Genomic DNA, 12,814 nt, shown 5'->3' with positions numbered 1-12,814 from the left:
ATCAAGCTTTGTAAATGCCCCAATTCTGAGTGTTCTGTATTCCACTAGCCCAGGCACACAGAAAAACCAGTGGTATTAATGATGTATTTGCACAAAGTGAAGCAGGGAAGGAAAGCAAGCTTCTGCCTTGATAGAGAACATTTCTATCATCCCAGAAAGCTCTGTTGGACATCATTGTTCTAGAAGGTAAACAGTGGTTTGGTTGGAAAGGATAGAGACTGTGACAGTATTTTGTAAGTTTCAACTCCATTTTGCTTAGACATACTTTTCTTCTTGGTTTTTGTAGGAGAGGAAGGCACTTAGAAGAAGAAGGAAGCTGGAAAAAGCAACAAAGCAATTGGTTAAGCAAGAAGAATTGAAAAGACTTCATAAAGCTCAGGTCAGAAAACAAACGAGTGAGTGGGTCTGGGTTGCTGGGGATCTGGGTCTGGAAGCCCTTTGGAAATCTGTATTGAACTGGGGAAGCTGAGCTGGGGAAAGATCAGTCTGTCTTCTGTAAGCACCAGGCTTGTGGCTGTTCTGAAGGCTGTGGTTCAATCCCTGGTGGGACTCCAGGGCCAGAGAGCCCAGGTGTTGAGTTGGCCCACTCCCAGCAGGCGTGTGTCCTGCAAAGTGAGCTGGAATGGCAGCCAACACATTGCCTTGGAATCCATCCCAGGCCCTAACTGCCACACTGCAGTGGCCTTCGTTTTGTCCTCTGTGAGGATATAACCTTCTCTCGAATTTCTGACAGTATCTTTGCTGAACTGACAGCTCTTGGGGCTGTCTCTGTTCCAATGTTAGTTGAACGCATAAGCATCTACCATTCTGCTGTAGACTTCCTGGCTTAATTGTTTACTGCAAACATTTTTGCTCAAGTGGATCTACTGACCTGCAAAATGAAGCAGAAAGTCAAGGCATTCCCCCTCTCCCTGAAGACCCCAAACCTAGCCTTGAAGAGGAGTTGAGTTTTTGGACAAAGGGACCTAAATGACCACTTGTGTTAATGCAGTGTACCCTTACATCCCCTTCTCCAGTAACTCACTTTATCCAGTTGTGTAGTCCCATAAGTTGTTTCTGACAAGAAGGAAGTCACTAAATCTAACCTTCTTTACTCTTCTCAGTGGCTGACTTGGAAGCCACCCTCTTCACCTAGCAGTCAGGGAAAATTAAATTCCCTTTGTCCATCCTCACCTTCTGAAACAGGCTTTCTTGAAACATTTCAACTTTTCCTTCTGAGAACAAGATATCTTTATGAAATGGATTGGCAAACTCAACAATTTCTTCTTCTTATATTGGGTTGACCGAAAAGTTCATTCAGGTTTTTCCATGAGATGTTATGGAAAAACCCCAAGAGGTTTTTTTGGCCAACCTGCTATTTCTGCTCCAGACAGTGAAAGTGAAAGTGAAGTCGCTCAGTCATGTCCTACTCTTTGTGACCCCATGGACTGCAGCCTACCAGGCTTCTCAGTCCATGGGATTTTCCAGGCAAGAGTAATAACAGAAGAATCACAGTTGCCTTTTGAGTCCTTATCTGCTAGCATCCATACCCGCCCTGTATTATCTTTGAGATTTTCATTCTTAGTTTCTAAAGAATGATGACTGTATCAATCAGCTTGAGCTGCCATGATGACATACCACAGACTGGGTGGCTTAAACCACAGAAATTTATTCTTTCACAGCTCTGGAGGCTGGATGTCCAAGATCAAGGTGTCTCCAGTGTTGGTTTCCAGTGAGGACTCTCTTCCTGGCTTGCAGACAGCTGCCTTCTTGCTGTGTCTTCACATGGCCTTTTCGTGTGTGTGCATTCAGAGCAAGAGAAAGAAAGAATTCTGGTATCTTTTCCTCTGCATGTAAGGACACCAGTCCTGTTGGATTAGGGCCCACTACTATGACCTCATTTAACCTCACTTACCTCCTTAAGGGCCAAACAGTCACTTTAGGCGTTCGGACATCAATAGGTGAATTTAGTGTGGGGTGGAGACTGCTTAGTCCATAACAATTACATAGCCATAATTACAAAGCAATCAGCCATAAAGTCATTTAAATGTTTCCCTTCCTTTAGCAATGCTACACTCTACAGCGAGAGACAGATCTATAAAGATATCATTGTTTTTAAAAAAGAGACAGAGAGGAAGAAAGCATAAAATTACAAGTAGTTTTAGTTAGAATTCCCATCTATTTCAGATTTTATGTTTGGGATTTAAACACTCTCAGCTAAGACAAGAAGCCAGGTGGCTGCTGAGTCCCTGCCCCTGCCCTTGCTGGGCCTCTTCACAGATTGGAGGTGCCTCAGCAATTGTAATTTGACTCCAGGGGAGACTTAGAACAAGGTAGAGTTAAGGAGGAAGAAGAGTGAGACAGAGCTAGGAGAAAGTAGGGAAGGAAGAACACACAGGTTATACCTGCCCAAACAGCTGCCACTTCTTTGAAGGTGCCTGGTCCAAAGTCTGTTCTGCCAAGAGATGTGCCTTGTGGCAGCATGTGATTAAAAGCAGAGAAAACTGATGGGGATGAAAAAAATGTATATAGGAAAGGGATTTTTTCCCCCTTAATTTTCCTTCCTAATACACACAAGACAGAAATAGCTAGTGGGGAAACTAAACATGTAAATACAAAGCCCATCATGACCCCAAGCCATGATAGGTACCTACAGTAGTCTAAGGAGGATATGCCTTAATGAAATAAACATCTCTGTCTGGTCTTAGTAAACTGCTAGTGACAAGCCACAGTACACTTCTGCAGACAGTAAAAAGCTCCATGGTGCAATGAAATAATAGGTTGCCAATTTGTAGCTCAGGACAGGGGCAGGGCAGACTGAGAGAGGAACACCCAGCCCCAGGAGTTGGCTCCCATCTCCTGTTCCAATGTCTTGGGAGGTATCTGCTGGTTCTTCTTGGGAAAATGGATTGTGAGCATGCTCTGTATTTGTCCCCAGAGATCCTGTCCAACTCTGAATATGGCCAGTAGCTCCAGCAGCTGTGCCATGACCATGGTCAGAGGCCAAGGCTCCGAGGAGTCCAGGAGCCACGAGGGCTGCCCACCCAGGCCGGCAGCCTCTGCCTGACAGCATGTCTGTGTGATTGGCCTGGTCAAAAGGGACTATCTCCCTGGGGGCAGATTGAGCTTACACACAGACTCCTTGCTTTATGTTTTCATATTAAAGAAGGGAAATATCAAATTCCAGTTGTTTGGGGAATTCAGAGATTCTTACCCAGTTAACTGAAGAGCTGGCAACCCAAGAGAAAGGGCTTCTTCCTCTTGGAAAGTAGGTGGCAGAACTAGCCCCCTTGTATGACTCCGCATGTGGCAAGCACCTGCATGACACACAATCCTGGCATTGCAGGCCATCCAGAGGCAGTTGGAGGAAGTGGAGGAGCGGCAGAGGGCTTTCGAGATCCAGGGCGTGAGGTTGGAGAAGGCGCTGAGAGGAGAAGCAGGTAGGTATCACTGTGGGCAGATCCGGTGCAATGGGCTCAGGCCTGTGACTATGGTCTGAGAATAGTGTTGGTCTAGCCATCCAGGCAAAGCAGTGAGGCCTTGTCACTCGCTGCGGAGCTATCAACATTGACCTGGGTGCCCAATCTGCAGCTGCTTCCCACTTGCAAAATCAAACTGGTCATCCTGTTTGAAATCCCCAGGACATCGGTTGGCCTGTGGGCCTTGGGTTTCTGGTCTGTTCGGTCTCTCTGCTGCTATGTTCTTGCAATTCAGAGGTTAAGATAAATTCAGGAGAAATAGTTGAGTGTTTTCAAGCAATGTTGGTAGAGATTCAAAGCTGGACTTGGAGTCAAAGTCCTGATTTCTCCCTTTACCACCTGTTTCTCTCTTTATCAGCCTTGAGGCCTTGGATCACTCACGTTCTAAACCTTTATGAACTTTTGTTTTATGCTATAAAATGTGGATAATAGTGGTTTCCTATCTTATAGAGCTAAGATAAAGATTAAAGAAGAAATTACATATATATATATATATGTATAGTACTGTGTTAGTCACTCAGTCATGTTCAACTCTTTGCAACCCTGTGGACTGTAGCCCACCAAGCTTCTCTGTCCATGGGATTCTGCAGGCAAGAATACTAGAGTGGGTTGCCATTCCCTTCTCCAGGGGATCTTCCCCAATCAGCACATGCCTGGTACAAGGGAAAGCAATAAATGATATCTATTCTACTGATAGCTTCAGATTCTTAGATGCAAACAGAATTCATCTGGTGAAGGCTTGCCTTGCCTTAGACATGGAGACAATGTTTCTATAACAATAAACACTTTTTCTGCCTTTGAGAAGTGTGTGGTCCACTGAGGGACATAGACACGTAAATAAACAAACAAACAAAAAAACAAATAAATAAAGTACAGGGGGATAAGGGTTGTGATGGGAACACGCATTAGGGTAGAATGAGGACAGAATCACGGGTTCCTAACTGATCTCAATGGAGGTGGGGCGGGGAGGGGAGGTCAGTCAGGCTAATCACCTGGAAGGGATGATCTGATAAGACAAGAACCAGAAGAGGAACAGGAGGTAACAAAGGAGGTGAGAAGACTGTTCTGGCAGAGGGAACAGCACCTGCAAAGGCCAAATGTGAAATGCCTTAATGAATGAGGAGCCAGCAGAGGGTTTTGGGTGAGGGATAAAACTGGAAGAAATCTATGTGTTTTTGGAAACCATCCAGCAGTGTGTGGCTAATCAATTGGAGTTAGTGGTGGGCATTGTCTCTTTTTTTATTTAGTTGAATTTTATTACAATGTTGTGTTTGTTTCAGGTATACAACAAAGTGATTCAGTTACACACACACACACACACATATGTATGAAAGTGTTGGTCGCTCAATCGTGTCCAACTCTTTGTGACCCCATGGACTGTATGTAGCCCACCAGGCTCCTCTGTCCATGGGATTCTCCAGGCAAGAATACTGGGGTGGGTTGCCATTCCCTTCTCCAGGGGATCTTCCTGACCCAGGGATCAAACCCATGTCTCTTATGTCTTCTGCATTGGAAGGTGGTTCTTTACCATCTGAGCCACCAGAGAAGCCCCCATTTATATGTGTACACACATCCATATACTTGGAGGCATTGTCTCTTTAATTTTCTGATGTGATATCTTTAGCCTTCTGTAGCTTGGATATAAAGCATGAAAAAGCAGATACTGAAAGACATATTTCTGTGTGCAGTCGTGTAAACAATATAGAGAAAGGTTAGGACTTCAATTCTCTTAAAAATTAAGCAGATACAGACTCAGATTTTGTGAGACCTGAAGTTGGGGGCTACTCCAAGAGCCTTAAAAAGGCCCATCCACTTGAGAAGTCCTATGATTTCAACTTCAGTAGCTACATGGTTCAGAGAAGGCGATGGCACCCCACTCCAGTACTCTTGCCTGGAAAATCCCATGGATGGAGGAGCCTGGTGGGCTGCAGTCCATGGGGTCGTGAAGAGTCAGACACGACTAAGCAACTTCACTTTCACTTTTCACTTTCATGCATTGGAAAAGGAAATGGCAACCCACTCCAGTGTTCTTGCCTGGAGAATCCCAGGGACGGGGAAGCCTGATGGGCTGCCGTCTCTGGGGTCGCACAGAGTCGGACACAACTGAAGTGACTTAGCAGCAGCAGCAGCTACATGGTTAGTGTTTCTCTGGAGATGTCAGGGTCTGACTTACTTTACCCCTCTGTGCCTCAGTCTCTGTGTTTACAAAGCGGGAGTGACGATTGTACCTGTTCCTCAGGTTTATGTTGAGGACCAGTCAAAACAATGTATATGGAAGCCCTGAAACAGTGCCTGGCATAGGAGAGATGGTTAATAAATATTTGTTCCTTTTCTTACAATACTCTGTGCATTTCCTTACAATGAGAACTCAAATCCACCCATTGGAAGTAGGGTTTTTGACAAAAATGATAACTGTTTGTCACTACTTGGAGCGAGGGTCACAGCCTGCCTCTATAGCTGTTGTCAGGGCTTTTGATACAATGAAATGTTTGGTCATATTCCCAATCAAGAAGGTTTGGCACTTGTCTTTGCTGACTTCAGTGAGAGACTTAGAAATGAAAAGGATAAACCAGCAAAGCTAGGACATGTTTTGGTTTTCTGGGGAGGCAGTATGGCATGGTGGAGTAGGTAAAATCATAAGCATCAAAGAGCCCCGTGTTCAAATTCTGTTCCACTGCATTTAGGCTGTGTGGTTTTAGGAGAATCACTTAACCTTTCTGGCCTCAGGTTCCTTGGAGTAAAAAATGGGGCTAATAATCCTCACATTACTAGATCATTTTGAGAATTACGGGCATTGGTGGGCCAGTAGTCTCCCAAGAGTGCCCACCACATTGTAGGCATTCAATAAATGGCTAGCTGATATTACTTTATGAAATATTATTAAATATCCTGCACTTTTAAAAGACCTGAGTCTCTGATCTTTATTGCTTGAAATTTAAAGTCTAGAAACCAAATTTTTAAAGCTCCTGAAAAATCTCCCTCCCTGTAAAGAAAGGCTATTTTGAGTTATCAGCTAGAGAAACTCAGCCAGCTCACGGTGTTCTCAAAGGTAGTATTTCGCCGGCCAGAAGATGGATTCTGTTCATTCCCTTTATATCCTTGGTAATTTAATTTCCCTGTTAAGTTTATGGGCTTTTTTCTCCTTGATTGTCCTTGTGTGGGTGACAGATGCAGATCAACAAGGGGCTGGAGACTGGAAGAGTCAAGTCACAGCGGCCCCAGAGGAGACCGAGCAGAAGATGTGCGAACCAGGCATCGAAATTAATACACTCTAACTTGTAATAACATTTGTGCAATAATAATATTCCTGTGCAGTTTAATATTCCACTCAGCCCCTTTAAGAGATTGCCCTGGTGCTTAATGAATGACCGATGCTTATTAGGTTAAGTTGTATTTGAGCTGGCCTGGGCTGCTCTGGTTCAAGTGATTGGGAATTATTTAATAGGTATTATTAGGATAATTAGAAAATAATCACAGTTAGACAATAATATTGAGCTACAAAGGTTGTGAATAACCAAATTTAGAGACAGGCCTGAAAACATGAGTTGTCTGCGACAGTTATGCAAGTCTCCTCCGATAGTGATGTGCACCAGCCTGAAAGGGTCTTTTGTTCCTAGGAGTTATTCATTAGGCGGGCATTGAATTAGAGGAACATGCGGGGGTGCAGGACAGAGGGCAATGATGGCTGATGAGCAAAATAAGCCTTTGATGAGCTTCTAATTGTCGTGACAACAATTCCTGCTTTCTCTTTTTCCAACAGTCAGAAATAAGCTCTCCCACCCCAGGAAGGGTTTTTCCCCATTTTGTCAAGGCAAGGGAAACAAAGAAAAACAAAAATCCACCCCAGATAACAAGTCATTATGTTCTGTAAGGTGTGTTTGTGAGTGTGTGTGTGTGTGTGTGTGTGTGTGTGTGTGTGATGTCCTTGACAAAGGGATTGGGTTGTCCTGATGGTTCTAGTTGCCCAGAGTAAAGGACCATGATGTGCAATGACCTGATTGCCCTGAGCTTCACTCTCTATGAAGAGGTCAAGTAGAGCTTTGCAGCTGCTTAGACTTTTTGGTCAAATGCTATTACCTACTGGTTTGTTGATTGCCAACGTGGTGGTCAGTGTTATGTGCCAAGGTGGCGGGACACCCCAGTTTAGCAGGAGACCACCATTCAAATTTAGGCAAAGTAAATAACAGAATCTCTGCTTTCTTTCAGTACCTGGAAACAGGTAAAATCTGGTGAAAACTGAGATCGGGAGCGTATGGGAATTATTCCTCCCCGATAGCTTTACCAGCTTTGAGGAAGGCTTACCAGTTGGTTGCCTGCGTTGAGCTTCTTGTTTCTTTTTCCTTGGAGTCAGATGGCTTTTCCTTCACACAGATAAGGGGTTTACAAAGAACCTGTCTGAGGTTTACAAAGAACCTGGATGCCTGAGGCTGCCAGCAGGTGGCAGCAGGAGCATACACGACAAGAGAAATTGCAATAACCCTCAGGCCGGAAGAGGGAAGTAGTTTGGCTTCCACTCTGTGGTTTCTATCTTGATTGCCACTGAGGAACAGAAGGAATAATAATTTCTTGGATAATGAAACAGCAAGGTGTCCTGCAAAGAACACAGAGAGTAGAGTCAGACACTCCTGATTTTGAATCTTGATGCCATTCATGGCAAAGATTCTGAAGCTGGTAGCCTAGCAACCGAGGAATTTGGATGGGTTTGCCACACTCCATGTGCTGAAAGTAAACAGTGAGATTCAGTGCATCAGAGCAAGGGAGTTTTTACTCACAGCGCAGCAAATGGCAAGAGCAGCAGCGTGGTACAAGTTGCCCTGTATCTAAGTGCTGGGGTGTGGCCTGATAGACCCAGATGGCAGCTGTGCACAGAGGGGATTGTACCACAGCAGAGGAACTCAGCAGCATCTGTAGCAAGCAGTCAACAAGCCAGCCCATTTCCCAGGAAGCAAGTAATCTACTTGACTGGTTGCAGAAGTGGCTCGGGATCATAGGATGGTCAGTCCTTGCTGTTTTGCACACTCAGCAAAGACATGCAGGAATGCTCAAGGTTTATGGCAGACTCCCTCTCTCAACAAATGGCAATAATCCACTTATTATGTAGTCACCTCTATTTCCAGCCTCAGTAGCTACCCAGTCAAGCAATGGCCTTATTACAGAGATGGACCCAGTGAGGGCCAGACAGACTAAGATTCTCTTCCTAAAGAAGCCTTGGGTCCTCTCTCCATCGTATGGATCCTCGGGTCACTGAGTTATGTGCTTCAGAGTTATGTGCTCTAGACAATTGCTTTACACAAAAAAATTGCCCATGACAGCAGTAAGAAATATGTTTTATATCACAAGTTATTAGTATATATAAATATATAATCAAATACAATGTTTCAAGAGATAATTTTAAACTTTACTACTTATAAAAGACCGATATTTTTTATTCTGTCTCATTTTCTAGTGCTTGTTATGACCCACAAAGTTAATTTTACATCCCTCAGCTTTAAAAAACACTATTACAGTGATTTTACTTGAAAAAAAATTTTTAATTAAATACCCAAGTGACTGCCTCTGCCAAGAGTACAGAACATGGTTCCTAAAATGTATGGAACAGCAGAATGGTGGAATATATACTGAAAAGCCCATTAACTACAACAAGACATTTTTGAAGATGTTGCTAGACTTTTAAGTGAGAGAAGTCTCTCAGGGCCAAGAAAGAGGGGGAAAAGAATAAACATCTGCTAAAACCTATGTGTTCCAGGAAGGAAGCAAACAGAAATAGTAATCCAGGGTTGCTTCAAGTCTAACAAGAAGTAGGGGAGCTAACCTTGGGATTCCCATGTTAAGCCAGGTCTCTAGAACTCTAAGACCAATTGTAGATTCTGTATCAAAGAGACCATGCTTCAGGTTAGGCTCTCAGGATTCAGACAGATTAAATTCAGTAAACTATGACCTTATAATAATTTTTTAAATCACCCGAAACACAAAGAAGTGAGCCACTCAGAATGAGATTCAAGCCAAATCAACAAATTACCTACAAACAAAATTCTAGCAAATATGCTTTAATCAGGAAAAAAAAGATAAACCTAAGAGGCTGCTCTGAAATATTCAAGAAGAAATGGTGAATGCAAAAAATAATAAACATGTAAGTAAAACATTGTCAATATAAAATAGAATGCGTTTTTTTTTTTTTTCCCAAAGATAGAACTAAAATACTGGACTAAAATGGACAGAAGTTGGGAGTTGAATGATTAGAAGTAAAGCATCCCAGGGTCCTTCTGTTGTTTAAAAGGATAGACTTTGTTAGAATATTTAAGAATAATGAATTGATGCTTTTGAACTGTGGTGTTGGAGAAAACTCTTGAGAGTCCCTTGGACTGCAAGGAGATCCAACCAGTCCATCCTAAAGGAAATCAGTCCTTAACATTCATTGGAAAGACTGATGTTGAAGCTGAAACTTTCCTACTTTGGCCATCTGATGCGAAGAGCTGACTCATTGGAAAAGACCCTGATGCTGGGAAAGATTGAAGGTACAAGGGGAAGGGGATGACAGAGAGTGAGATGGTTGGATGGCATCACCAACTCAATGGACATGAATTTGAGTAAACTCCGGGAGTTGGTGATGGACAGTGAGGCCTGGTGTGCTGCAGTCCATGGAGTCGCTACGGGTCAGACATGACTGAACAACTGAAATGAACTGAGCTGAGGATATTTTAAAATGCCTATTTAGATTTTAACTATAATTATGAAAAGAATAGGATAAAATGTATAACTTCAAATCAACTAGGGGAAACAGAGGGAGAAGAAATAAGAAAAAATAATCAACTAAACCAAACCCCCAATTCAATTCTAAACAGAAATTTTTAAGCATTTTTAAAAAGATAAAAAGCACAAAGATGATAGAAAACAAGTCTAAATATCTCAATAATTGTAGTGAAAGTCAATGATCAAAACAAGAGCCATTCATATGCTCTTTAGTAGACATGTATAAAGCATAAATAAGTGAAAGGATTAACGTAAAAAAGAAAAATGGCAAGTATATACTAGCTAAATAAGACAAATAAAGCTAGGGCAAATGGATCAAACCCACGTCTCTTATATCTCCTGTATTGGCAGGCAGGTTCTTTACCACTTAGTGCCTCCTGGGAAGCCCAGATAATTAATTTTTAGTAACAAAACTATGATTAGCAATAAACAGTGTCACTACATAATTTTAAAATGACCAACTCACCAAGAAGATTATGACAGTTTAAAATGTTGAACCTATAGCAGCCTCAAAATATATAAAACAAAAAATGACAAAACTTCAAGGAGAAATTTCTATTATCATGGCAGGAGGTTTTACTATATCTCTCCGTTAATGAGAGGCAAACAGACAAAACATTACTATAAGTTTGAACATTGCAGTTAATAACTTTAATAAGGAAAGAAAGTGAAGTCACTCAGTCATGTCCGACTCTTTGTGACCCCCATGGAGTGTAGCCCACTAGGCTCCTCCATCCATGGAATTTTCTAGGCAAGAGTACTGGAGTGGGTTGCCATTTCCAATGGACATGTATAAAACCCTGCACCCTCAAATTAGAGGATGTGTGTTCTTTTCAAGTTTATATGATGATTTATAAAAATTGACCATGTTGGTTCATAAAGTAAATCTCAGAGAATCTATATTATACAGGCCACATTCTACACTACAATGTAACTAACTTAGAGATCAATAACCAAAGGGTATTTTTTTAAATCATGCATTTGGAAAGTAAAAATATACATTTCTCTTGGGTCAAAAAAATAAAAAATATATTTTAAAAAATACTTTGAAATTTAAAATATAGTAAATATGAAAAGGAAAACAATAGATCAAAACTCATGGGATGCAGTGAAAATTGTTCTTAGAGGTATCGCCTTAAATACTTTTATTAGAAAGGAAGAAAGGCTTAAATCTACGAGCTAAGTGTCCAACTTCACTTAGAAAATGAAGAACAATATAAACCTAAAGAAAGAAGATAATAAATATATGAGCAAATGTTAATGAAACAGAGAATAAAGATAAAATAGGGTCAAATAAACCAAATGATTGTTCACTGAAAAAGTTAAAAGACTAAAGGCAGTCCTTTAAATTGATTTTTAAAAATAAAAAAGAAGAAATAAATAACAAGTGAAAGAGGCAGACATAACCATAGATATAGCAAAGATTCAAAAAGATAAAAGAATATAATTAACATTTAATTCAATGCATTTTAAAATTTGACAATCTAAGGGTGACTTAACAATCTTCATATTACCGAATTAAAGAGAAAACCATATGATTTCTCAATAGAAGAAGAAAATATAATTTGACAAAGTTCAACATTCATTTAGGATAAAAACTTTTAGCAAAAAAAGAACTTTTTATTTTGCCTTCTTGGAGCTTAAAATTTTTTTATTATGTAAGTTTCACTGTATGGCGTGACAATTTGATGTCTGTATACACTAGAGAGTGGTCACCTCCACAAATCTAGTTACCATCTATCATCAAACAGGTGACCCCTTTTTCCCCATTTCATCCACCCCCTACTCCTTCCTTTCAGGTAATCACTGCTCTGATCTCTGTATCTATGACTTTGTTTTTGTTTTATTTTGTTTGTTAGATTCCATATATGAGTGAAATCCTATGGTATTTATTTTTCTCTGTGTGACTTCTCTTAGCATAGTAACTTCAAGGTCCATTCGTGTTGTCAAATGACAGGATTTCACTGTTTTTTAATGGCTAATATTTTGTATATATATCACATTTTAAAAATCCATTCATCAATTAGTGGACACAGGTTGTTTCCACATCTTGCTATTATAAGTAATGCTGCAATGAGCATAGGGCTTCATATGTCTCTTCAAATTGGTGTTTTTGTGTTCTTAGAAGTGAAATTGCTGAGTCAGAACTTTCTGAATTTGAAACATATCTTCCAAAACCCTGTAGCAAACAGCATTGTTTAATGGTAAAATAGTAGAAGCATTTCTTTTAAAATCAGTAACAGGAGAGGATGCTTGCCATCACCTCTTCTATTCAACATTGCACAGGAGACCAGCCAGTCCAGTAAGACAGAGATAAAATGGCACAAGCTTTGGGAAGGAAGAAACAAATTTTTGTCATTTCCAGATGATAGAATTAACCACATTGAAACCCAAAAGAATGTACAGATGATTTTTTTTAAATAATAAGAGTCTATATCATGTGATTGGAAATAAGATCAAAATAGAAAAATCAATTGCATTTCCATATCTCAGCATTGGTTTCTAGAAAATGAAATAACAAAGAAGATATCATTTATATTAGCATAAAAACACAATGTGCCTAGGAATAAATCTAAGAAAAAATATGCACATCCTTTATGGAGCCA

At 40.9% G+C, this 12,814-nt stretch overlaps 1 protein-coding gene across 16 annotated transcripts in view; it reads left to right on the top strand.

Annotated features, from left to right (window-relative positions):
- Positions 1 to 12,814, top strand: part of MICAL2 (microtubule associated monooxygenase, calponin and LIM domain containing 2) — a 240,860-nt gene that overhangs the window by 206,868 nt on the left and 21,178 nt on the right. For 15 of the 16 annotated variants that reach the window (XM_086340006.1, XM_086340019.1, XM_086340017.1 and 12 more), the window contains 2 exons: positions 287 to 379; positions 3,326 to 3,419. In XM_086340006.1, the coding sequence (XP_086196132.1) occupies positions 287 to 379; positions 3,326 to 3,419 (187 nt within the window). Of the gene's footprint in view, positions 1 to 286; positions 380 to 1,661; positions 1,810 to 3,325; positions 3,420 to 12,814 lie in introns of those variants that run through there. The other variant, XM_086340014.1, reaches the window with a different exon arrangement.

The sequence above is a fragment of the Bos grunniens genome, chromosome 15 (genome assembly GCF_055505025.1).
Source record: "Bos grunniens cultivar Pamir isolate PY7600 chromosome 15, Bosgru_T2T1.0, whole genome shotgun sequence".
NCBI classification, from domain to species: domain Eukaryota; kingdom Metazoa; phylum Chordata; class Mammalia; order Artiodactyla; family Bovidae; genus Bos; species Bos grunniens.
The sequence above is the reverse complement of the archived record's forward strand: the minus strand, read 5'-3'. Positions and strand labels throughout refer to the sequence as shown.